Source organism: Heterocephalus glaber, unplaced genomic scaffold (assembly GCF_053883595.1).
Source record: "Heterocephalus glaber isolate CG9 unplaced genomic scaffold, H.glaber_assembly_v1.0 deba00000071, whole genome shotgun sequence".
Classification (NCBI taxonomy): domain Eukaryota; kingdom Metazoa; phylum Chordata; class Mammalia; order Rodentia; family Bathyergidae; genus Heterocephalus; species Heterocephalus glaber.
The window spans coordinates 121,884-147,749 of NW_028258137.1; the positions used below are offsets into that span (position 1 = coordinate 121,884).

At 51.8% G+C, this 25,866-nt stretch overlaps 1 protein-coding gene across 9 annotated transcripts; it reads right to left on the bottom strand.

Moving 5' to 3' along the window:
• Window positions 1–100: 100 nt before the first annotated feature.
• Window positions 101–24,666, bottom strand: Tcf25 (TCF25 ribosome quality control complex subunit). Of its 9 annotated transcripts, none has more exons than XM_021256516.2 (18): window positions 24,361–24,665; window positions 16,861–17,022; window positions 16,052–16,126; window positions 15,332–15,450; window positions 13,869–13,934; window positions 12,320–12,402; window positions 10,613–10,743; window positions 9,630–9,729; window positions 8,649–8,742; window positions 7,409–7,501; window positions 7,182–7,287; window positions 5,892–6,051; window positions 4,867–4,954; window positions 3,955–4,113; window positions 2,976–3,066; window positions 2,323–2,507; window positions 525–597; window positions 101–385 (listed from the first exon to the last, which is right to left on the bottom strand). In XM_021256516.2, the coding sequence occupies exons 1-18, from the start codon at window positions 24,550–24,552 to the stop codon at window positions 227–229; spliced, it is 2,136 nt and encodes a 711-aa protein (XP_021112175.1). In that variant the 5' UTR covers window positions 24,553–24,665; the 3' UTR covers window positions 101–226. The 9 variants fall into 9 exon arrangements, with proteins under 9 accessions (XP_021112175.1, XP_004842675.1, XP_087049217.1 ...); XM_004842618.4 differs by having other exon boundaries at window positions 2,323–2,402; window positions 24,361–24,663; XM_087193091.1 differs by lacking the exon at window positions 24,361–24,665 and adding an exon at window positions 23,766–24,083.
• Window positions 24,667–25,866: the final 1,200 nt, after the last annotated feature.

The window sequence follows — 25,866 nt, forward strand, 5'->3', positions numbered from 1 at the left end:
GTAGGGGTGACACAGTGTGGCCCATGTTGCCCATGGGGCTTGCTCCAGCAGAGACGGACACTGATGAGGAACCCGCAGCTGGAAGAAGAGCTCACCCACAGGAGGGAATAACCACTGACATTTATAGGGAAACAGAAGACATGGGGCAACCGTACATTCAGCATCTCTACTTCAGGGAGCTGTGCAAGCCCAACCAGACCAAAAAATCAGTAACATCATTGCGGTGTCAGTCCCAGTCAGCCTCCCCCTCAGGGTTTTCCTCGTGTGGCACCTCCATGTCGTTAAAGTGGAAGTTGGCCATCAGGTCACGCACAGCCAGCATCAGCCGGTTCAAGCCTTGGTTTCGGTTCAGACCTCCAGCCACTCCTTCCTCCAGCCTCTCTCCCTGTGGTAGGGAGACAGGTCTGAGCTGAGCTGGGCTGGGCCCCAGCAGGGAGGGAGAGGACTCTGGACCAGCCAGCCCCAGAGGCCCCACTTCCTGCTACACGGTTGTGCTGTCTCTGGCAAGGATGTGCCTGACATACCTCCATGGTGTAGTTTGGCAATAGTGACCGGAAGAAGAGGGCGATCGTGTTTCCATGGCTGACAGGACTTAGCCTAAGGTGAAGTCAAGAGAGCCAGAAAATGAACCTGACGGGATGCCGTGGAGTTCTGGCCGGCTCACAGGGCCCTTGTCATTCCTCCCACCTGCAGGGACTGGAAGCAGCCCCAGGCAGCCACTGAGGCCTTGGGGATCACTGGTGTGGATCAGGGCCCAGGGTGGAAATGATCAGTATGGGGTGGGGCTGTGGGCATCCCGAGGGCACCCAGCAAGGGAAGGAAGAGTGTTATAGAGCCACAAAGAGAGAAAGCAGAGGTGACCTCAGCCAACCTGCTGTGGCCACAGCCTAGGTGCCCAGCTTTGAGAACAGGTAGTTTCCGTACTTCCTTCTCCCTTAAGAACTGGAGAGAGCTGGGCATGGTGGCACATGCCTGTAATCTCAGGACCCAGGAGGCTGAGGCAGGAGGACCACCACAAGTTCAAGGCCAGCCTGAACTACATAGTGAGACCCTGTCTCAAAAAACCAAACCAAACCCCAAAAAACAAAACAAAAAAACCCCAGAAGGAGCAGCTACATCAGGAGGGCAGCAGATCTGGGGGTTACATGGAGGCCTCTGCTGGCGACGCATGCCCTATAGCCCAGCTTTGCCTCTGGGGCAGAGCCAGAGCAAGGTGTCTCATGGCCATGAATGTCTTTCTGAGCCCCACTGACACTAACAATTTTCATTTTAATCTACTGAAGAATTCAACACAGAATGGTTTTCATATGAACATGAAGTCCAAGCTCTATAACAATTCAGAGGGAAGACTCTGCCTGGATCAAGACCTACTGTGGGTGAGGCCTGGTAGCTACTCAGCTTTGAAGGCCAGAGGCAGGCAGAAGAGGTTTCTGTGACCCAGATTCCAAAGCTGCCCCTATGTACAAGGGCAGCCCCGGACCTGCGCTCTGATGGGTCCCTTCCCTTCATCCTGCTGCCCCACTCCCCTGGCCAGTCTCCCAGCAGGCCTTACACTGTGCTCAGCCCTCGCCTGTCAGAAGTTTCTTTCTTTCCCCACCATGCACCTTTACCCAGCAGACTCTTACTGCAGATTTTCTTTTGCTGTTTTGTGGTATTAGGGACTGAACCCAGGGCCTTTGCACTCAGCTACATCCCCAGCCCTAAAAAAAATTTTTTTTTGCAGTACTGGGGAGCAACTCAGGACCTTATGCTTGCCAGGCAGGCATGCACCACTCCTTCCTAAAATTTTTAATCTTGAGACAAGGTCTTGCTAACTTGCTCAAGCTGAGTTCAAACTTGGAATCCTCCTGCTGCAGCCTCACAGGGTGCTGGGATGACAGCCATACACCACCAGGCCTGGCAGTGCAGTTTTGATTCTATGCTAATTTTCTAGGTTGTACAATTAACATCTTTCCCCACTTCACAGAGCACTCCACGAGGGCAGTGGAGTATTTTTTGTTTTGTTTTGAGACAGGGTCTTGCTGTATACTCTAGGCTGGCCTCAAACTTGCGGTGATCCTTCTGCCTCAGCCTCCCAAGTGCTGAGATCACAGGTGTGTGCCTCCACACTCGGCTGAGAGGCGTTTTCTTACTTTGCTTCCCACTCTGTTTTTAGCACCACCTACAGAGCCCAGCAGAGCAGTGGTGATTCAGGCATGGGCAGGGTAGTGCTGTGTCCCCAAACACCCCCACACCTCCCACTGGGCCGGGGCAGACTCTGGGCCGGGGCAGATCCCTTGCCCTCAGGTCTGCACAAGTGTGGGGCAAAGTGGGGGCAGGTACCTCTCGGGTCGGACGTAGGAGTAGATGGTGTCCAGGGGAGGCAGAGGGTCAAACCCCATCACAGACTGCGTGGTCACCTCCTTGGAAAAGGGACACAAGCAGAGGCTAGAGTGTGGCTGGGAGCCTATGCCTTCCCCGGCAGCCTTGGATCCCCCTGGACTGATGGGTCTGGGGATGGCTGGAATCTGACAGAGACGGCCGTGTCTTAGACAGAAGCTGCAGTGGAGGAGCCTCAGGTCACCACAGACTTGACCTCCCACTCAGCTTAGTAGTACTCCTGCATGGGGAGAAACGAGCCCATGGCCACCTGCTAGGGACCCAATCCCTGGGTGCCCCGTCCCAGCCCTCAGCAGTGCTGAGGCTGTTCTTTCACTGACCGGAGCAGCTTGGGCTGGCGGTGCCTGACCTATGGGCCAGCAGAGCCCACAAGGTAGGACCCGAAGGTGCTCAGGCCCTCCAGAGACCTGGGCATCATGGCCACTTTGATCTGCATTCCTACCCTGGGCTTCCAGACCACAGCAGCCAAAGCCCATGGCCACAGCACTGGGACATGGGTCCAGCTGACAGGGCTGTGCTCCAAGCCCATGAGTGGCCTCTAGATCCACCAAGAAACCCCCAACGCCTGTCCACAGCCGCTCTCAGCCCGCCCTTACCGGAGGCAGCACGGCCACAGCCTCCTTGATCTCCGAGAGGATCACGTGACGGTGGATGTTCCTGGGTGCACGCTGGTACAGCACCTTCCGCCTGGCCGGCGTGAACACAGAGCAACAAGTGAGCTGGCACCCCCAGCCCCACGCCAGACACCAAGGCCCCTCTGCCTGTGACCTGGAAAGAGCCCAGGACTCTGCCCCCACACCCACCCCATGCAGAGACTTCGTGATGGGTCCCTGGCCTTGCAGCAAGAGAAGGCTCTGGACAAAGGCACCAGCTGCGTGACTGCAACTCAACCTCCTCCTCCTCCAGGAAATGGGACAACAGCTGTGGCTGATGCAGTTTTATCTGCCCAGGGGGCCCAGGTGTGTCCATCACTCCTGCTGCTGCACAGGGCCTGCTTCCCATCGACGTCAATCCACCAATGCAGCACAGGGAACAAATCACGTTCCTTCCCATGAGCACCATCCAGTCCAGCGGGGACAGCAGGCCGGGGATAGCGTCCACCCAGCAGCAAGCACTAGAAGCACTGCACCTTCCCATCTCTGCAGACGACCCAGGACTCAGGCTCCCGCACAGGGGTCCTAGTCCCCAGAGCCACAGTGCTGATGGGGGCCACTGCCCACCTAGAGGTCATTAGCAGGCAAGGGGCTAGTTCTCCAGTGCAGTCAGTTATGGGGTGAGGCACCCCCCACAGGTGAAAAAGGAGAAGCCAGCAGATGGTGGTCACCTCTGAGTCCCTGCTGTCTTGCCAGAGGGTGCCAGACTGGCAATTGCCACGGTGAATGTGGAAACAAAGCACACGCCAGGAGGAGGCTGAAGTCCCACATTTGTAATCTGTGTGGATGGCAAGTTGCCAACCCCGAGGAGGCCTCTAGGAATCACACTGCTGGCTCCGACTGAGGGTTCCCAGGAGGGCAGAAGATGCCCTGTCCCCTGCACGCCTGTCCGGCCACACCACTGCTGCCCAGACCAGCTCACCTGCCCTCACAGGCCTGCACGGTGGGGTCCCCTGCGTCCACAGCTCGCAAAACTTCTCGGACATTCTCCTCCAGCCAGCTCATGGTGGCAGGTTCTTTCCAGAGAAAGTGAGACCTCCCAAGGTACAGGCTCACCAGCTGGCTCAGGGCAGGTGGCTGGCTGGGAGAGAGTGGGACTGGTAGGCAAGGCCATGTCCAGGGCAGGGCACCTCCCGGTTACTGACCAGAGGACAGACCACCTCCAGCAGAGTGGACACACAGGTCTGCTCCTGTGACTCTGTGCTTTTTGGTCTTTGTGGTACTAGGATTGAATCTAGGGTCTTTGCACTACATCCCCATCCCTTTTTATTTCTGAGACAGTCTTACTACTTAAGTAGCTAAGTTGCCCAGGCTAGGCTCAAACTTAGTTTGTTTTGTTTTTGGTACTGGGGATCAAACTTGGGACCTTGCACTTGCGAGGCAGGCAGCGGAACCACTGAGCTAAATCCCTGGCCTAGGCTCAAACTTGTAATCCTCTGCCTCAGCTTCCCAAAGTGCTAGAATGACAGCCAAGCACTACTGCACTCAGCTTCCTCTTAATTTTTTAAATAAATGTGAAGGTCATGAGCTCCCACTAGGCAGCACCCACATGGGACGCTCCCCAGGCTGATCAGATGGCATCTCCGCAGACCTCATTCTTTAGGGTAGGCACTCGCTTGCTCCACCAGGGCTTTCTCTTGGACTTGAGGGAGCCCCTCAGTGACGAGGGGCTTTCTTCCTCCACGTCACCATCATGGGGGTGGGGCGGGAGCAATGGCCCCATGATCACCTGCAGTCCTAGGAACACGGTGGCCCTCCATCCCCAGATGGGCCCCTCACTGCCTCCGCGGACAAGGGAGCATGAGAAGACATGTGGGTGTCTTCCACCCTTTACCTTATCTCAGCCTCGGGGCCAAAGAAGTGGTGACCTGAGACAGCAGCGTCGGGCCGCACACTGCAGGACTCCAGCAAGGGCATGAGAACTGCCGAAGAAGCAGAGTCACCATGTGCCTGGTGACTGGGCCACACCACCACCCAGCCCCGGCGGACAACAGGAAGGAGCTCGGTGCTGTGAAGTCACGGCTGGGCCTGCCTCTGCACACTGGCGCCGAGGGCCAGTTCTTCAGCTGGGCCTTGTCACAGCAGGCCGAGTGCCTCTGAGACTGGAGGGGGTCTCATCTGCCTCTGAGGTGAAGTGTCATCACCCCAGTGCCTGTGCTGGATGCTCTAGGGACCTGGAGACTGGAGCCACAATATACTGGTGGGCGTGGGGGCCGCCTGTGCTGGGCGAGGCACTGCTGCCGAGCCTGGGCTCAGGTCAGGGCAGCAACCTGGCTGGATCAGCCATGGCCACAGCCCCAGCCCCCTGGACAGGCCACGCGCTGGGGATCTGCAGTGGGGGTGCTGGGGCCAGCTCTCCCAATCTTCCCACCTGCGGGGCGCCCGGCTCTGCAGTGCAGCCCGGGCCCAACACAGGTGACCCCGGGCTGAGGCCACCCCTGCGGCATCTCGCCCTGGGAGCACGAGGAGGCCCTATAGGGGCACGGCTCAGCCTGGCCCGGGACCGGCTCCAACCCTGTCGGTGAGCCTCCCTGGGCCTGGTCAGCAGGATGGTGCTGGTCCCAGGCCTTTCTATGGAAGGGCAGGCACCTGGTGTGCAAGCACTGGTGTGGACGCACACTCCCCCCACTCCCCCACGGGACGGGCCTACTCTCCGCCTGTGCCCCAGTGTGGACGGAGGCTCGGGATGCTGCGTGCCCACTCCACCCCCACACCTGGCTGGGCATGCACAAGGCTCGCAGAGGTGAGGCCAGCTCTCTAGCTGTAACCACAGCAGGTCTGCAGGCTGGTTAGAAAGTGCTGCTTTCTCTAAGTGAAGGAGCCCCTGGGAGTCACCACCTGGGCGAGAGCTGCACCCACCTCCAGGGAACATGATGAGCGCCTGCTGGATGAGGGTGGAGGCCTTTTCCCTTGTGGAGTTCAGCTCCTGCTGGGGGAGGTCTATCTGCTGACTCAGCAAGAAATATGCTAACGACACTGAGAAGGCAAAATTTGGGAGCTGGGACAGGTTCCGATGCGCCTGCAAGGGAAGAAGAAACCAAGTTCGGGGTCTCGAAAGCATGTGTTAGGTTTGGAAACGGCTGGGTGCTTTGAGATGCACAGACCACCTGGTCCACGGCCCTCCCAGGAGTGTCTCCGGGTTTTGATTTTGTTTTTGTTGGTTTTGTTGAGACAGGGGACTCCCGGGGTTTCTTGCAGCTATGTTTTCATGAGCTCCGAAGTTTCTGTAAACTAGATGCCTGGAGATGAGAATCCTTGGTCAACTGTGCAACGTGTTATATAACCTAAAACAATTTACCTATTTTCCATTATATATCAAAGGTGTGGTGTGAAAAATTCAAGCACAAAAACAGAGAAAGTAAAGGCTTATCCCTCTTCTCCTGCCCTCTCCTAGGGCTTGCTACAGGCAGTCATCATGGACGCTGCAGGGCCATGCTGGGCACCTCGTGTCACTTACACTTTCTACCAGCTGCAGAGAGAAAAGTGAAAGGAATCTTAGCAAACTGTATCTACTCAATACACCTAACGTCTCTTCAACATGTGCCCAGGGAAGGCTACTGGACAGTGCACACCCTTCTCTGTTGCTGTCTGGAAAGCGATGTGCACCCTGCACTCGTGCACCTGGGCTGGTGTCAGGAATCCTGGAAGGCAGTGTGGCACCAGGCTGTCTCCTCTTGTGCACTTGATATGAACCTGACAAGACATATGGAACTGATTATGAACACAAGGATGTCTGCCTGTCCAGCTTAGCTTTTGTTTGTAGTACTGAGGATGGAATCCACAGCCTTGCACATGGGAGGCAAGCACTCCACTGAGCACTTCTGCAGAACAGTCACCGTCACGCAGGCCCCTCACTGGGCACGGTGGTGTGTGCCGGGGTCCCTGTGTCTCCCACATGCCCTCCGTCTATCTCACAGTTGCACCTCACTGTCCTGTGCCAAGGTCTGTGGCCCCTCGCCCCCTTGTCACTACTACCAGCACGTCTTTCCTCATACACGTCTGTGCAGGACTTGGACATGCAGCAGCTGGACTAGCCTCCAGGAAGACTGGAACTGCTCAGCAGAGGTGCAGAGGGCGCCCTTACCAGCTCACACACTGGGTATGGAACCACAAAAGGTCCTCAAGGGGCACAGCACAGCTCACACCTACCTCCCACTCCTGGAAGAGGTGGATCAAGTACTCGTAGTTCCGGGCCCTCAAGGCCAGGTGGTCAATAAGCAGCAGCATGCAGAGGGGGTCCTCATCTGGCTCCAGGCTTTGGGACGCAGCATGGTGAGCAAGGCACAAAGGGGAACAGAGGGAGATGTCATGGCCCAAGTGCACTGGCCAGCGGCTGCTGCTCAAGGACAGGCAGGCGTGGCTAGGTAGACACTCACCTGAGGATGAGCTTGCAGTACTCCAGCGCAGTACGTGGGCAGCCTCGTTTCTCCAGGAAGCTCATCTGCTTATAGAGGGCCAGGTAGAAGCTCCTAGATCCACCAGAGCCCCATGTGAATCAGAGCCACAGCAGAGCAGCAGCACAGTCACCCACGAGCCCTGTCACTGTCCCTGCCCTCTGGTTTCTGTTGGCTTTGCCTGTGCTGCCAGATAGTGAGAGGTGTGATTGTTCCTATGTGTGCGGAGAAGGAGCACATGCCCCTTGATACTCAGAGCTCTAAATGCACTCATATATGGAGAACCAAGCTTATCTAAACCACAGCTTCCTGCTTTTTGTCTACTGTTTGTCATTTAGGGGAAGAGCGCTAAAACCTATTACAATTATGAGCTTAATTTATTCTCTAACTTTAATGGTTGTCAATGGATAAACGTGTTGGATAAACAAAGCTGTATGACTTTTTCATCCTAGTGACTTATTTTTAGAGTTTGTTTTAAAGAACTAAGGGTTTGACTGAAAGTGACGAAAGCAACAGAGGAAACCATGAAGAAAGCCCAGACCCAGCACACAGGGCAGCTGCGCTCCACAGCTGGACAGTGGCCACAGGCACACGGTGACCACATCCCAGGGACATCCAGAGAAGCAGGGCACTGATCAAGAGAGGGAGACACATCAACAGAAGACAGGTCCCCACGAGGGATCCAACGATCATGGCAGGTGGCCATGTCTGAATAGCAGCCAATGCAACAGAGCAGTCAGGGCAGCAGTATGGGGAAGAGGGACACAGTGCCCATGTGACCACTCAGGCCAGGCTGAATTTATGCTGGCTCAGGAATCAGGCCCCAGGCCTGCAGAACATGGTGAGACATTTAAAGCTGGTTGGGTACAGACTCTTTCATCCAAACTGCCACGGAAAGATTGTGACCCATACCATCATGAGAAGTGGCTTGTCAGGCTTACTCCTAACTTGGACAGAGGAACCCTGAGCCGAGCTTGGGCTGATGGCCTTGCACCCACCGTCCAGCACTGCAGCTCTGTACGGGCTGGGTGCCCAGTGTCCTGGGCCTCATGGTGTAGTCTATCCCTGAGGACCATGTCCTGCCACCTGCTCCCCACAGGACCTGCAGTGGGAACTTGTGTGAACAGTGGCTACCTCCTGTCATTCTGCTTCCAGGAACAAGGCAGGTGAGTGCTACTGTCCTGGGACACCCCCAGAAGCTGCCCCAGGGTGCTGCACTCACCTGTTCTCAGGCCTGCGGTAATCCAGCCGGCAAGTCCCACTGGTGAGGCTGAACAAAGGGTGGAAGGCGCACTCCATGCTGTACAGTGCTCTCTCTGTGGGCCACCAAGACACAGAGGAGGGTGTTAGGCCACTGTGCAGTGACTACAACGCCCTCCTCTGATGACTCAAAACCAGGCAAGTTCTGGAAAGAAGGAAGTCACAGAACTAGGATCCTGAAATGGAGGGCCATGGTCAGGACCTGCCTGGTACCCCGAGGCCACCCTTAGTTCACTGCAGCCACAGGGCTGTGGTGCCTGAGAAGGAAACCCTGTAAACACCATGCTGAACCACTGATCCTGTGTCCTGGTGACCAAGGGTCTATGTGTGTGTCACACACAACACCTGACCCGCATGTTCATAGCAGCACTGCTTACAATAGCCAAAAACAGCTCAAGTGTCTCATGATGGATACACAAAAATGTGGTTGACCCACAGGTGGGACATTATTCACCCACAAACAGGGGTGAAAGTCTGATACACACTACAACATGGATCATGAAAACTTTCTGGTAAGTGGAAGAAGCCAGACACAACTAGCTACATGTAGTACATGACTCTACTGACAGGAAATGCCCACAATGGGCAGATCCATAGAGAGAGGAGAGATGAGTAGTTCTGGGCTAGAGCACGGCAGGCAATGGGTCAGGCTTCTTTCATGCTTTAACACAGACTGTGAGACCGGAGCTCAGTGGCACAGCGTCTGCCTGGCAAGTGTGAGGTCCTGAGTTCAATCCTCGGTACAAAAAAAAAAGATGGACTGTGGTCATGGTTACATGGCTCTGGCACACTGAAAACCAATGAATTACACATGTTAGATCGCTGCATCTCACAGTGCAGGAATTCCATCTCCTCAGAGCCACTCTGCTAGACTGTCCTGGCAGGCTCAGCCCACCCTTCACCACATCTCTGCCCAGGAGCTGCAGTGGGGGCTCCATCTTACCTGTCAGGTCTCGAGCCATCTCCTGGTCATCCTGAAAGCGGCAGGCATCGCTGAGCTGCAGGAGCGAGTCTACATGGTAGGGGCTTGTCTGGAGCAGAACCTGCCAGAAAGGAGGACAGCCCTGAGGTCACAGGCAGGTCCCACACACCCCACAGGGCACATGGCCCTGAGCACCAGGGAGAAAGTGTCCCCAAGACAAAGGTCACAATCCCTCTCTGACTCTGTACCACTGCTGCTCAGCCAGACCATTGGTCTGGTTCAGGATGGGAACTCAGAACTCTGCCTTCCCAGCTCTTGGCTCTCCATGCCTCAAGAAGCAGGGATAGAGCCGGGTGTAGAGGCATAGGCCTGGGATCCTAGTACACTAGAGGCTCAGGCAGGAGGATCAAGTCCAGCCTGAGTAACTTTAAAAGACTTAGCAAGACCCTGTCTCAAAATAAAAATTAAAAAGGACCTGGAATGGGCCAGGGATTTTGCTAAGTGGTTCCACCGCCTGCCTTGCAACCACAAGGTCCCAAGTTCAATCCCTGGTACCGAAAAAAAAAAAGGTCCTGGGGAGGCAGCTCAGAGCAAAGGCCTTGGTTTTTATCTCAATAACACAGGAACATGACTCCAAGGTCACTGGGGTCAGATTAGACTTTGGGCACGGAGAATGATCTCCTTTTGGTCCTCAAAGGATGGGGCCAGCTGGTCTCTTGGGACCCCAGGGTAGAGAGGATGCAGGTGTCGATGACACAGGAGACAGCCAGGCTGCCCTGTATCTATCTGAGCACTGCCCAAGACTGGCCACTGCACATAGCTCCTGAGGGGCCATGAGAGCAGCGTGCAGTGGACTCCACACGGTCCTGGTGCCAGGGTCGATCTGCCCTGCAAACAGGCATCCCTCTGCTGGCTCCCCCGCTTGAATACCTCCCTGGTACAGGACAGGGCCTAGCACAGGGTGGCTGCTCCACCCCTCCTGCCCAAGGGCAGGGATCACCCACCACAATGTTGTTGGGCTCCATTGACTCCACGGCCACCAGAAACTTGTGCTGTGCCTGCTGGTAATCCTCGCTATGCTCAAAGGCAAAGAAGGAGAGACCTTTCTTCGATTCCAGAAGCCGCATGGACAGACCTAAAAGTAAGAGTGCCCAGAAAGGGCATGCTGGGGGCCGGGTGGCAGCAGCACTGCAGGCGAAGCGCTCGGATCACACACATTCTGACTGTCCTTGGTGGACCGTGGCACTAACACAAGTGATTCAGGGCCGGCCTGGCTGTCTCTAGGCTACCAGCTGACTGACCTCTGCTGGACACTCTGCCAGAACAGCTGGGCCTAATTCCCACCACTGGGCAACACCAGGAGCTGGCTACCCCCATCTGCTGTCTTCCCAACCGATCCTAGTCCCAATGCCTGGATGCGGAAACACTGTGCGCAGATCACACTGGTTGGGGTAAACATGCAGAGTGGCCATGAGGGGTGGGGTAGGAACAGTGTGGTGGGCACAGCACAGGCCTTGCCTCAGAGGCAATGGACTTATGACCCATGACCCTTCTCTCTGATCTTTCTGACTTTGTGTATACAGGTCCAGTTTCTTCTGGAAAACTTGAAAAGCTGTCAGTGGTTCTGGAACCCCCACTTAGCCCCTCTGACAGCCCTACTAGGGCCTCAGCTCCTGCAGGAACATGTGGTGCTATGGTTTAGGCTCCTGTGTTCTGAGGCAGGGCTTTGGCAAGGTGACTAGAGCAGGGGCCACCGTGCTCACTGGAAGATTAATCCCTGCTGTGTTCACAGCTGACTGTGCTGTTTGGAGGGGACCTGACCAGAAGAGGAGGATCAGTCTGCCTGCCTGTCAGTCTATCTCTCTCTCTCCTCCCTCTCCCCTCTACCTCTTTTTCTGTGGCTCTTCTCTTCCACTCTCTGCTTTCACCACAATGAGATGAACACTTTCCTTCCATCATACCCCTCCACCATGATGTTCCTGCTCTGGCACCAGCCAATCATGCAATGAACCCTCTAAAACCATGATCCAAAATAAATTCTCTTCCTTTAATTTGTGGGAGTCAGATATTTTGGGGCAGCAACAGGAAAGTTGATTAACACATGGCCACAAGCCCATCTGCACTGTGCCCAGGTGGTTTTCCTAGGAGGACACAGGGCCTGGTGGGAACAGACACCCATGAGATGCTAGCATGGGCACATTAAATGGAAGGCCCTGATGCCAGCACGAACCCTCTCTGCACATGCGTGGGGTCTGCTAGAACCCCACAAATGCAGAAGCAGGAGACGTGGGGCATGGCCTCTACAGTCACCTCCATGTACCCTCCTGCCTCTTCCTACAGTGTGTCCTTGCATGGCCGTGGAAGTCCAGGCCACTCATCCAACCACACAAAGGGGTCACAGATGCTTCTCCCCTCCAACAAGCATTAACATGACAGTCCATGCCACCCTACCCTGGTGCAATGAAGCCAAATGACCATGCTCTAAGTAAACCTCACTGCTCCTGTGGTACAGTACCAAAGGGAGACATGGACGGTAGAAAGGGAGAAAAATCTCTATGCAAACAGCAAGGGAAACAGCAATGGTGCCTGGGACTCCGTGCTGAGACTCTGGGTCTCTTTCCTTAAGCCCTTAAAAATGCCACACATTACACACAAGCTTCGCAGAGAGGGGTGAGGCCAGCCCAAGAGGTCCAGGTACCTGTAGACCTCACCTGGTTTGCTGTACCGGGGCCAGGTACTCTTGGGGGTCGTCAGCCATGTACACTTGGGGTACACACGCTGTCTCTGCCGTGGCCTGGGAGGAAAGGACACAGGCATAGCTGTGTTTACAGGGACCTAGGGATCCAGGCTTGGTTCCTCCATCTTGAGGGGGATTTCTGGGCAGTTTCTGAAATGCCGGGCAAAGATACTGGGGGCTCCAACCAACATCTGACACAGCCTGATGTCTGGGCTGAATGCTTGACTCAGGTGTGCAAAAGCAGGATGTGGGACAACCAGCAGAAGCCTCTTGTGGCCACCTGAACAAGATGTGTGCAAGGCTTGCGCCATGCAACAGGCTTCTTCTCTGTTGTGATGGGGACTGAACCCTGGGCCTTTGTACTGAGTCCTTGTCTAAATTTTTGAAATAGACATGGCTAAACTGCCCAGACTAGGCTCAAATCTGCAATCCTCCTGCCTCAGCCCAACAAATAATCAGGATTATAGGCATGTGTCACCACACCACACTTGATGCAGCAAGGTTTTTAACAGTTATCTTTGGGGAGATGGGAGTGAGGTCAAAGAAGGAAATTCTAAATTACTTGAATTTTAAAATAAGAAGCATTTAGACCTATAATTTTAAAAAGTACTTAAAAAGACAAAGCCTCAAATTGGGCATGGTGGCACACACCTGTGATCCTAGCACTCAGGAGGCTGAGGAAGGAGGGTCGCCGCCAGTTCGAGGCCAGCCTGGGCTACACAGTGAGTTCAGGGCCAGCCTGAACTACGAAGGGAGACCCTGCCTCAAAAAACCAAAAAGAAAAAGAAAGAAAAAAAGACAAAGCCTTCTGGACATTTTGATGGAGAGTTGGAGATTAGACCACCCACACCTCCTACAAAAGGCTTGGACCTGGACGCCTGCTCTTCCTCCCTGAGGGCTCCGTACATCAGGCCATCACTGTGGCCTGCTGCCAGGCACTGGGGGGCGATGAAGTGACACAGAACCTAAACTTGGTATTAGTTTTGCTGCTGATTGGGAAGTAAAAATGGATGGGGCTAAGATTTTAGTACTAGAAACTCAAAATTTAATGTGCTTTAAGACTTTATTTCCCTTCATTAAGACAGTATGTAGTTCACTATACAGTTCAAGGTAGTCTTGAACTTACTATGTAGCTCAGGCTGGCCTTGAATTTGTGGCAATCCTCCTGTCTCAGCCTTCAGAGTGCTGGGATTACAGGTGTGCACCACTACACCCAGCAAGACCTTTCTAAAAATATGACGCCACACTGGAGAAGGCAGTGTGAAGGATGAAGCGTAACCACCCTGGGCCTCTCAGCGACCCAAACACAGTGTCCTAAGGGTTGCATCTGTCCACTACGGTTTAGGTATTCTGCCCCAGGGGTTCCCAATGACCTTCAAATCTCAAGAGGGCCGGAGACGTGGCTCAGTGGCACAGCTCCTGCCTGGAAAGTCCAAGGTCCTGAGTTTGATTCTTGGTTAAAAAAAAGAGAGAGAGTCTCAACAGGAACGAAGCATTGAGAACACAGCTTGGCCTGACCTTACCTCTGTTCCCCCAGGACCGCTCGAGCACCAAAATATCTCTTCAGTTCTGTGTCTGGATTCAAGTGTCTATATAACAGAAAATTTTACGAAGAAAATTTAAATTTGGTTCTACAATGACTTTGGAAACTTTAGACAGCCACTAAGAATCCAGCAGGAAAGCTTGGGTTTTGGCGTGAAAGGCAAGTTCCAGGCCTACTTTCGTTAAAACCAGCAACCCACACTACCACCCTGGCCTCAGCACCCTGAAAGGACACAGCTAGCACCTCCACTAGGAGATCGGCTGGGAGTGGGTCCTCTCATGTGGCAAACCATCAGTGTTTTTTTTGTTTGTTGTGAGATGGGGTCTTGCTCTGTAATTCAAGCTGGCCTTAAACTTACTGTAGCCCAGGCTCAAACCATCTGTTTGTGAGGCTGAGTCAGGACACCATGAACTCCCTGAGACTAGACCAGAATCTCAATAGACTCCAGGTGGCTCGCTTTCTTTTTTCTTTCTTTCTTTCTTTCTTTCTTTCTTTCTTTCTTTCTTTCTTTCTTTCTTTCTCACTCTCTCTCTCTTTCTTTTTTTTTTGTCTAAAGCAGGCAACAATTTCTGGTATAGGCACTAGTTTTCATTAACCATCTACCAGACAAAGAAATTAATAATCATGTAAGTGTGACAAGGTACTTTTACATAATTCAAGAAAATTTCCAAGCCAGATACAGTACCGCATGCCTGTTGTCCCAGTGACTTGGGAGGCTGACTCGGGGGAATTACAAGTTCAAGGTCAGTCTGGGCAACTTAGGACAACTGTCTCAAAAATAAAAAATAGGGGCCGGGGATTTAACTCAGTGGTACCATGCCTGCCTTGCGAATGTGAGGTCCTGAGTTCGATCCCCAGTATTGCAAAAAATAAATAAATAAATAAATAATAAACAGGCTGAATTATAGTGCCTGTAATCAAAGTATTGAGGCAGGAGGATTGCCACAATTTCGAGGCCAGCCTGGACTACATAGCAAGACTCTGTTTCAAAAAAAAGTGGGGGGCTGAGGGCCGGGGATTTGGCTCAGAGGTTCCGCCACCTCCCTCTCAAGCACAAGGTCCTGAGTTTGATCCCCAGTACCAAAAAGGGGGGGGGGGGGCACTGAGGATGTAGCTTAGACCTCTCCGGACTCAATCTGTGTGCCTCAAAGAGAAACAGAGAGAAAGAGACAGAAACTTTCTAAGACATATAAAGTAAAGCTAAAAGTCCTCTGAAATAGGTGAATTTTCCTTTTCTTTTTTCCTCATTTCTACTTCCTAAATATTGAATAATGAACTCGTAACTTTTTTTTTTTTTTTTTTTGAGATGGGGTCTCACTATGTGATTCAGGCTGGCCTCAATCTTCGTATGACCCTCCTGCCTCAGTCTCCATAGTTCTGGGATTTAAATAAAGACACTAACTTTTCTTCCTCTCCTCCTCCAGAGGGTAGGCAGAGCCGTACCTGTGCTCCACATGTAAGACGTGCTTCCTGGAGCTGGGCAGAGGGGGGCCAGGGTGGCTGAGCCCACTGCCATCCTCGATCCTCTCCAGGATTCGGTCAATGTCTTCCAGCCCATTCTCCTGCAAGCCCAGAACCACCTGTTCATCATCATGCCGACTTGACTTCCGGAACAAAATGACTATTTTGGGAAGTAATATCATATCACATTTCCTTCCTAGAAGACTGTAAGTCAAGTGCTGTGAGCTGCACCCGGGTTTGCAAAGAGCAGTCTCCTGAGAGGACCTCAAGGGGACAGCCATGGAGAGCACTGGCAGAGGATCCCATGCCAGAGCCGGGACACTGTTTTCCTCAAGAGATGGGGCTGGGCCCAGACTCCACTGAGCAGAAGCAGTGCTGCAGCTCTTCCCAGGACAGACAGAGGACAAAGGCGGGATGCAGAGTGGCCTTCACACAAGCGACAACGTGTGGCTGGAAGAGGAACTCCCAGATCACGGAGGCCTAGGACTGTGGGACCCGCAGGACCCAGGAGCCAACGGCAGGCTCTATCCACCAAGGGCAAGGTGCACACCAGAGGCAACAATGGTAAGAAGTCTTTCCTTTGCTTTCCCCTGACTCAGGTTGGTTATATTCCCAATGGGAAGGGATCCAAACACCAGACAGAAGCCAGCCTCTCCCAGCACCACCTGGAATACCACAGCCACAAAGATGCTGATCACATACCGAGGTCTCTCCTGTGCTGTTTTTCTTGTTTCTTTGCTTCTTTTTCTTCTTTCGGAGTTTGCCACTTACATTAGACTAATAAAAGAAAAGATTTTCATCAATGATGAGAAGCAAAATCTTAGAAACTGAGAACTAAAGCAGCAAGCTCATCTCCCCTTATTTGAGCAGTGCCCATCTCCCCTGCTGGTGCAGGAATACCCTGACTAGCAACTGGTGGCTGGCAGTGAGGCCTCTTACACCTTCCCCTTTTTTTTTTTGGTACCGGGGATCGAACTTGGGACCTTGTGCTTGCAAGGCAGGCAGCGGAACCACTGAGCTAAATCCCCAGCCCACACCTTCCCCTTCTGCATGTGCTTCTGGGCTTCCTGTGGCTTCAGGTTCCATCCAACCATAAGGCAGCTCAGGGTTCAAGCCCCACCCCTTCCTATCTTGCTCTGCCCTCCACTTCCTGCCAGGCTCCAGCTGCCCTGAAGACTGGGGGTCTCGTTGTGCAGGGTGCTGCCTACCGCTAACCCCTGTACCTGCCTCTGTGACCGCACCTGCCATGACAGCACAAAGGCTCCTCCCGGAAGCTTCTGTACCCCAGGAGCTAGTGGTTCTGGAGGACACAGATACTTCTGAAACATACCAGGCAGGACGGGTACCCTGACTGTGGCACCCTAAGGCCACCATTGTCTTATGGATTTTGACACCAGTCTAATCAAGGGCCCCCAAGGGAACTTTTGGGCAACCAGGCAATCAATAAAACCTAACACAGAAAATAATACCTCCAAGAAAACAGAAAATTATACTTCCAGTGGCCTCCACACCTGCTCTGGGAACACTGCCTTGATCACATCCCCATCTCGCTGGGTCTCTGGGCCTCCACGTGGGGGCCTTGCTTTGTTTCCCGAAGCCATAGAGTGTGCACGCACACAGTCAGACCTCTCCCCGTTTACCACAGTGTCGTCCTCAAGGTCCTCAATGTTTATCTGGAAAACAGGTTAGGGGAACAGGGCACTGTTGTGCATCACAGCTTCCATGTAGACAGCAATGCTGAGATGAATACAGACGGAGACTCAGCATGGGCCAGGACCAGCTGCAGAAGGATGCAGGGTCTATCCCTCGAAGTGACACAGTTCTAAGTTTCAGAAGACATCCTGGCTCAGAGGGAAGCCCCAGAGGAAACCAGGGCTTCTGTAGCCACATGGCATCTCTGTCTTCAGAGATATCATCATGAAGAACTCCCCAAATTGCAATTTATCCCTACTTCCCAACTATCCTCAAAGCAAAAATTTAAAATACTCAGTGGCCAAGTGCTGAAATTCTTCCTTCCTACTACCTGCTTAAACTTCACTTCACATACAGTCGTACTAGGGCAAGAGCATGGGTGTCCAACCTTCTGGCTGGCCCAGGCCACACTGAGTGAGTAGGAACTGTCTTGGGCTGCAAATGAAATATACAATATGGTTTCCCCACCTGCCTCGCAAGTGCACAGTCCCGAGTTCGATCCCTGGTACCAAAAAAAGAAAAACAAAGAAAGAAATATACAATATAGCTGGGCATGACAGCTTGGAGGCTGGGGCAGGAAAATTGCCAAGTTTTAGCCTAGCCTGGGCAATTCAGCAAAATGAAAAAAAAGGGCTGGGGACGTAGATGAGAGGCCCAGGGTTCAATCCCTAGTACCCTCGCCCAAAAGCATACACAGTGTAAACAAGAAACAAAACTTCCATTATTCTTTAATTTATTAAATTATTTTATGCAATAACACAAACCAAAGTTTAATAATTAAAACTTACATGCCTGCTTAGTATCAGTAAATGCCTATCTTCACAGGCACATGTGTAGGTTGGCTGAAATACTATTATCGGTCATTGTCTGCCTTTTACTCCTCAAGCTGCACAAATGTGTGTAACAACTGACACACAAGGGTTTGGCTCCGACCACATAGAGCCATCACAGGAGGCAGAGTCAGTACCGCCTGCCCTGAGCCCTCCACACAGCATGCCCACACTACTGTTACCTACCCTGGTCTCACTCACACCCTGCTGCAATGGAACTGCTAACAGTCACATAATGTCATACTATGCTGTGGGCCGCAGGTTAGATGCACCTGGACAAAAGTCTGGGGGAAGGAAAGGCACGAAGGACCCACCTACTTAGACTTTTATTTTTGGTACCAGAGATCGAACTCAGGACCTTCCACTTGCAAGGCAGGCATGGCGCCAATGAACTAAATCCCTGGTTCCATTTTTTCTAATAATAATTGCTCCTCAGCATCTGCAGGGGATCAGCTCCAGGGCCTAATGCACATCACCAAAGCCTGCAGATGTCCAGATCCATGGTATAAAATGCCAGTGTTTACATATAATCTGTGCAATCTTCCCACATACTTTTTTGTGTGATAATGGGTTTTGAGCCCAAGGCCTCCCACATGCTAGGTAAGCACTCTACCAATGAGCTACACTCCAACCCTATGTCTATTTCATACTTTCAGTGACTGCTCAAAGGTTGACAAGGTTTTATTGTTGTTTGTTTGTTTTTGGTGCTTTGAGACAAGATCTCACTACATGGTCAGGCTGCCCTGGAACTCACTATGTAGCCCAGGCTGGCCTCAAATTCAATGATTCTCTTGTGAGGCCTCTCAAGTGCTGGGATTAGATGAGCTACCACATCAAGCTAAAAAGCTTCTTTTATTAACACAGTCTACACTCAACCACTTTATCAGTCACATAAAACATGAGAACTGATGACAGTATATTTCCATTTTCTTCTCTCTCATGACCTCTGTTATAAACCCAACATACTATTATTTTGTTTATGTTTTGAGACAGGGTCTTGTTTTGAAGTGCAGGCCGCCTTGAACTCACTATGTAGCCCAGGCTGACCTTGAACTTGAGGCAATCCTCCTGTCTCAGCCTCCCGCATGCTTGGATTACAGGTGTGCGCTATTTCCACATGCGAATTATAAAAAAATTATAGAATGCCTGAGTTAAGATTAAGACTGATGTGTCCCTGAATAAAATTTTTTTGGAGGGCCTGGGTGCAGCTTAGCAGTAGAGCGCTTACTTAGCACGTGTGAGGCCCTGGGTTTGATCCCAGCACTATTAAAAAACAAAACAAAATTTAAAAGCTTCAGAAATTCATGAGAAGCCATCATGGTAAGAAACCAGGGACCACTCAGGTTGTCAATGCCAACCACATTAGCCAGGCAGCCCATCTACCACGAGCACAGGTGTGACTCCTGACTGAGTGGCTCCTGGTCCAATGAGCCACACTTTTTCCAAATTCCCACCAGCATAAATAGAAACACTAACTAAAAACATATGAAAAAGGTCAAATCATTAAGAAGAAACAGAGGAGAGAAATCTGCATGGAGCTGCACCAGGGACAGAAATGTGCGAGTCATGTCGCAGATGCAACTGTGAAGGCAAAGATGGACATATAAGAGTGTGATGAGCTCCAGGACCTCTTGTCATAGGAAAATTTCAAAGTTTAAGAACAAACAGAAGCCAGGCGGTTCATTTACTCTCTTAATAATAGACTTACTTAGGGCTGGGGATTTAGCTCAGTGGTTCCACCGCCTGCCCCGCAAGCGCAAGGACCCGAGTTCGAGCCCCAGTACCAAAAAAAAAAAAAAAAAAAAAGACATAATAGACTGACTTAAGTGGTCATTCCCAATCAAAACCGTGAATACACAATACCAGGAGAGCTGTCTGCAGGGACAGGACAGCAGGAGCGTCAGCTCTGCCGCTTCTCTGGCGTGCCTGTGCCCCCTTCCCTTGGCTGATTTCAATCTACAAACTTCCCTTGGGAGAAGCCACGACTGAGTATGAGAGCTTTCAGGGAGTTCTGTGAACCCTTTGAGCAAATTACTGAACCTGGATAGTCGTCTTAGGGAACCCTTGAAGTTAGGCGAGTTCCCTAAGGAACCAGTGTCTGAGGGGGCCCCTTAGCTGTTTTCTCAACTCTGTGGTTGTGGGGGGAAATTGTGCTTCTATGGGGTATTATCTGAGTCAGTATTTTTAACATTCTACTTTTTACTTGGCATATTTATGGGAAAAAATATTCATAATATGTATATTTGACACAAGACTTACTCAAAAATACATAGAACTTTAATAAAACAACAATAAAAATACAACTCCATAAAAAGGACAAGAAAATGTAAAAAGAAACTTCACAAGAAAGATAAATAGCCAATAAGCACATGAGTCTCACAGCCACTTGGAGATGTAAATTAAAACCAAGTGAGAGCCAGGTGTAGTATCTCAGGCCCATAGCCCCAGCGCTGACACACTGAGGCAAAAGGATCACATGTTCCAGTCCAGCCTAGGCAGGTAACTTAGTGACTTAGCAAGATCCTACCTCAAAAAAAGGAGGGGTGTGCACACAGCAAGCAGGAGGCCCAACAACAGAGAACACATTCCAGGTGATCCCATTCATAATGGAATCTGAGAGCAGGCATGACCCACGTACAGTAGGGTCTTCTAGAGCCTGGTGGTGGTACTTATACCAGTGTACTCATTTGTCAAAACACAGACTATATCCTCAAAATGGGCGCATCTTATTACATATTATGTCAATAAGTTGATTTTTTTTTAATGGTACTGGGGATTGAACCTAATACAATGCTCAGTAAGTGCTCTACCACTAAGCTACATCCTTAGCCCTTTTTAATTTATTTTTAAAATTTTAAGACAGGGTCTTGCTAAGTAAGTTACCAAGGCTGGCCTCAAACATGAGATCCTACTACCTCAGCCTTCCAAGTAGCTGGGATTACAAGCACTTGCTACCATGTCTGGCTAATAAATTGATTTTTATTTTTTATTTTTTTAAGCAAAACATTTATTGGTATGTTTTAGATATACATAATAACACGCACCATAGGAATTTGCAGCTGTACATTATATATCCTGCCTCTTCATTTTTTCCCATCCTCTCCTTTCCCCTCGAGCCACATCTCTCCCTATATGAAAAAGCTTTGTTTCCAATTTTTCTATTTTTCCTTTTCTTTCTTGTCCCTTCCTTCCCTTCTCCCTCTTTCCTCCCTTGTTCCCCTTCCCATTTGAATATCTGCTTCCCATTTCCCAGTATCTATTATATATATTTAGTCCTTATTTCCACTTTCAGTTTCTCACACCAGAGAAACAAAGCAGTGTTTAAATGTGTATGTCCGATTTACTTCACTTAAGAGTATGGTCTCAAGGTGCATCCATAATAAATTGATTTTTTTTTTTTTTGAGACAAGGTCTCATTATGTAGTTCAGGCTGGCCTTGAACTCAAAGCCATCCTCCTGCCTCAGCTTCCTGAGTGCTGGGATTACAGGCATGTGCCACCACGCCCAGCAATAAATTGATTTTTAAAAACCTCTCTGACAAAAGTGGTAAAGATGATTTCTGATTCAAAGCCAAAAAATTCACCACCAGCCATGGTATGAACATCAATGCTATGGGTAGTGAGCAGAGGTGCCAGGCTAGTTTGTGCTTTGCTTCCTTCTCCCTAAGAGGGCACCATCAGCCCCTAGAAATATTCCTAATAAACTACACAGGGTCCCATGCTTCTGGGATGTTCTTTTATTCCCTTCAGTTTTCAACATCATATAATATCTAGATTTGTTGAGTGTTGGCCTGGGCTACAGGCTACACACCCAAATTCATTTAACCCTTAGGACAACCCATGAGGTAAACAAGAACCTGCCCAAAGCTTACACTCAGTATGTTGTCCAAGCTCTCATATCTACAAAGAGATTCAAGGATTCAAGTTTAGGTCACTCTGACTACAGTGCCCGCCAACATACATTCTGACAGCAGATGGCAACCATTTGTCTCATGAAAGGAAGCAGACAGGGAGTAACTCAGCTGGCCTGCTGGATGCTGGACACCATCCTGGGGTATAATAGTGAACAACAAACTCTTGTTTTCAGGAAACTTATACGACAACTGATACAAAATAAAAATAAGTTATTTCTAAGAATGTTTGGTGGTAATTGCCAGGAAAAAGGAAATAGACTGGAATAAAGGCAACGGGAGTGTAGTTTTAATAAGGTAAGTATATGAGTTCAAGGCCAGCCTTAACTACTTAGCAAGACCTCATCTCAAAACAAACAAAAATAAGATGAGTAGAGCCGAGGGGGCCCTATGCCCATCACCCAGACAAAGAGAACTGCAGATGGGGGATGGCAGGGGAGTCAGGACAGCTGGGGCAGAGGGGAAAAGCTTAGAAAGACAAGAAGGGGAGAGCTGTACGGGAAGATTGGGCAAGTCTGGGCCACTGAGAATTATCGGCAAGAAAGACTGCGACTTTCTGTTCTGTTCAGAATAGAATGTAAAGGAATGCACATGGGCAGAGCCCAAGAGCATAGTCACTCTCCATGCACCAGAAACCACACAGGACTTCTCCTCAGTCTACACTCAGGTGTTGAGAGACTAGAGATGCGCCTTCCAGGTGGCTGGCCTTGGCTACAGGAAGAATGGAGACAAGGAAGACTTTCAGCAGCAGATCTGGGTAGAGACAGTAAGTTCAGTTAGGGTCTGGACACATGAAGATACCTAAGAGGAGACAGATATTGAGCTGACACATGAATCCACATAGTTCCAGGAATGAGGCCTGAGCTTGTAATAGTAATACCCTATCCAAATGCAGGGAGCTGGGGATATAGCCCAGCAGCAGTACATACTTAGCATGCACAAGGCTCTGAGTTCAATTCCTAGTGGAAAGAAAAGGAAATGAGTGAAAGTATTAGAGAAACATGAGCTCACTAAGTGTCTATAATTGTAGGAACCCAGTGACAGGTACACGAAGTTTACTTGTACTACCCTATTTTGTGTGTTTTTTTGAAACTTCTATAATAAAAAAGTTAAAAAGAAAGAAATGAGTAGGAGGTAGGAGTTAGCTTTCAGGCTGAGCATCAGAAGAGATGGCTGGAGGCATGGTGAACTTGAAGGAACTTCAGTCTCACCTTCAGGGGTGAGATCTGTCTCTCACCTCAAGTGGAAAGGTCAATAATCTTGACACCAAACTGTCTTAGGACAATTCCCGCATTCTCCAATGTCGTTAGTAAAGACCACTTAACTTGCTAACTCTACATAATGCTGTGGTAACTGGAAGATCAAGTGACAGCTTACAAAGGGTGCTAGTTTCCCCAATTTTCACACCCATAAGTGTTTGTTCATTCATTCATCAGATGACTGTTTAAGTCTCACTGTGTGCACCACAGGCTGGGGATACGAGGTGAGAACAGACGTACTACCTGCCACACAGGGAGCCCGGAGAAGCCCGACACAGAGAATCCACACGTGAACCTACAGGTGGTGGCCAGTGCTAAGCAGAAAGTGTCATGGGATCTGACCCCATCTAACGGGTTATTTCCCTGTCAGACACCTGGTGTGAGTGATGAACCAGCCACGATGTCCTGGGTAGACGGTGGTGTTGTGAGCTCCTCCAAGCGCTAGGCTTGGGAGATGCTCAACCCAGGAATTAAGGAAAGACCCCTGAGTCCTACAGGTGCGGGGCCCCGCAACTCCACTGCAGCCTTGCCCAATTTAACCTCTGTACCCTGCCTCTAGACATCCTGCCCTCCTCACTGCAGTGCACTCCCTTCAAGCAGCCGCAGGACTGCAAAGCCCTTTGCCCCGCCTCCCCACCGCAGCCCCGCCCCTAGTGACGGCTCCACCCTCCCCTCAGCAGGGGCGGCTGCCTTGCCTAGCCCCTCAACAAACACCAAAGCCACACCTCCACTGACGCTCCGTCCCGGATGTCACGGTTCCACCCTTCTCCCTGCAGCGCAGTCCCACACAATCCAGCCAGTTGATAGCTCCCGGGCCCGCATCTCCGCCTTGCCTCGGTCCTGGCCCTCCCCGCTGCAGAACAAAGCCGTCACCCAGCGCCCCCGGCAGCGTCCCCATTCTCCCCTCTGCAGAAGAGTCCTAAAACCCAGCACGTTGTCAGAGCCTGGACTCGAGCCTTAGCCCCGCCCCTGGAAGCCATAGCTCCACCTACACCACTAAAGCCCCGCCTGTAGGCGGCACAGAGGTCCATCTCTCCCCGCAGCTGAGCAATCCCAGAACCTGCCCTGCAGACAGCTCCCCGGCTGGCGCCTTTGCCCCGCCTCTGGACTGCATGGCCCCACCCACACCACTGAATCCCCGCCACTAGGCGTCATGCTTCCGCCCCCGCTGCCACGCAGGCACGTCACCCTCACCTCAACCCCGACATCACGACCCCGCCCACTCCTCCGCAGGCCAGGCACAACTTTACGCCCACCCTGGCCTCCCGGGTCGTCACGGCCCGGCACGACCCTCCCCCCTCAGGTCACGCCGCTCCTCACCAGCTCGAACCGGTTGTTGACTTGAACGCCCTCTTTCCCTGTGCCTCCGGGGACCCGAACCCCCGGGCCCCCCTTTGGTCCTTCTTCTTCTGCGTCTTCGTCATCACGGAGGACAAACTGCAGGGCTCCGGGCCCGAGGGGCTCCTGTCCACGCTGTTCCCCCCTCAGCCTCCGGAGGGCCCGGCGCGACATAGGACCCGATGCCAGAAGTCTTGAGGGAGAAGGAAGAGCAGAAGTCTAGCTGCTGGCGCGCCTGCGCCCTGACTGCGAGGCTGGCGTGTCGCGTCTGCGTGCTGAGGCTCTCCGGAACTTCCTGTCCGTCACCTGTGGCGTCAAAGAAAGTCCGGGCGCCTCCCGCGAGAGTTGAGCTTTCTCGGCTGGCTCCAATGACGTGTTTTTCTGGTATTTGGGGCGCGTGGGGTGCATAGATGGCGAGCTGTGACAGGGGTGGCGGGCGGACAGGCTCAGAGCCACGTGCACCCATGCCCTAGACCCCGGTTCACAGAGTCCTTGCAGGTTAGGGCCTGGGAAGGAAGCGGAGCGCGCAGGGATGGTTCGCTCCTTAATACAAATAAGTTTACCCAGCTGGCCACGGTGAAGCACGTCTAATCCCAGCACTTGGAAGGCTGATGCGGGAGGATTAGGGCACCCTGGGCTTCCTAGCGAAACCCTACCTTAAAGAAACCAAACGAGGGCCCGGGATTTAGCAAGGTCCCGAGTTCAAACCCGCGTACCAAAAACAAAAAACCAGAAACTCTTTTAAACCGTAAACTTTCAAATTGCAGATTACTGGGCACCCCTCCTCCCCCAAGATAAATAGGACTGACTCTCAGAATCTCAAAAATATGTCCTGGGAGTTGGATTCTCCTGTACATACAGGTATGAGAATCGGTCCCATGAGGTAGAAGCTTGCTACGCTTACAGTGCATCATAACCTTCGAGGAAGAATTTTACAATAAAGACGTAAAGGCGCACACACCCCACTGAGTTGGAGTTCTGCTGTTTTGAAAAAGCGTTCCAGGGGCAGCCAGAGTTGAGAACTGCAAGGGCAAAAGCAAGCCCAAGATGGACTAGTGTAGGTGTGAGGAGGAGCATTCCTGGGGCGTGGGGTGGCCTACTATGGGGCTAAGCCACTTCCTGGGACTCAGAGGAGCTGGGTTTGCATTGGGTCTGTGAGTCCAGACGACAGGTAAGGTCCGGCGCTGGCCAGGATCGATATGGGAGGCAGGGCAGGGTTGGGTCATGGCCTGTCTAGTCTGGTGGCTGCTCAGGTCTCTGAGCCCCACTCCATCCTCCCTCCCCCAGGAGCCTGGCCTCTGCTGTGAAGCTGGGATGGAGTCCGTATTGCTCTTTGGGGAATGGTATGCCTGGCTGGGTGGAATCATAAGGTGCTCCACAGTGGCCCCAACCCAGGCACACTCAGCACCACTCACGTGTGTCTGGCCTGATCACAAGCAGGCTAGTTGTTGGTTTCTGTGTCACCCTTGGTCAGTCATGTGCCCAGTC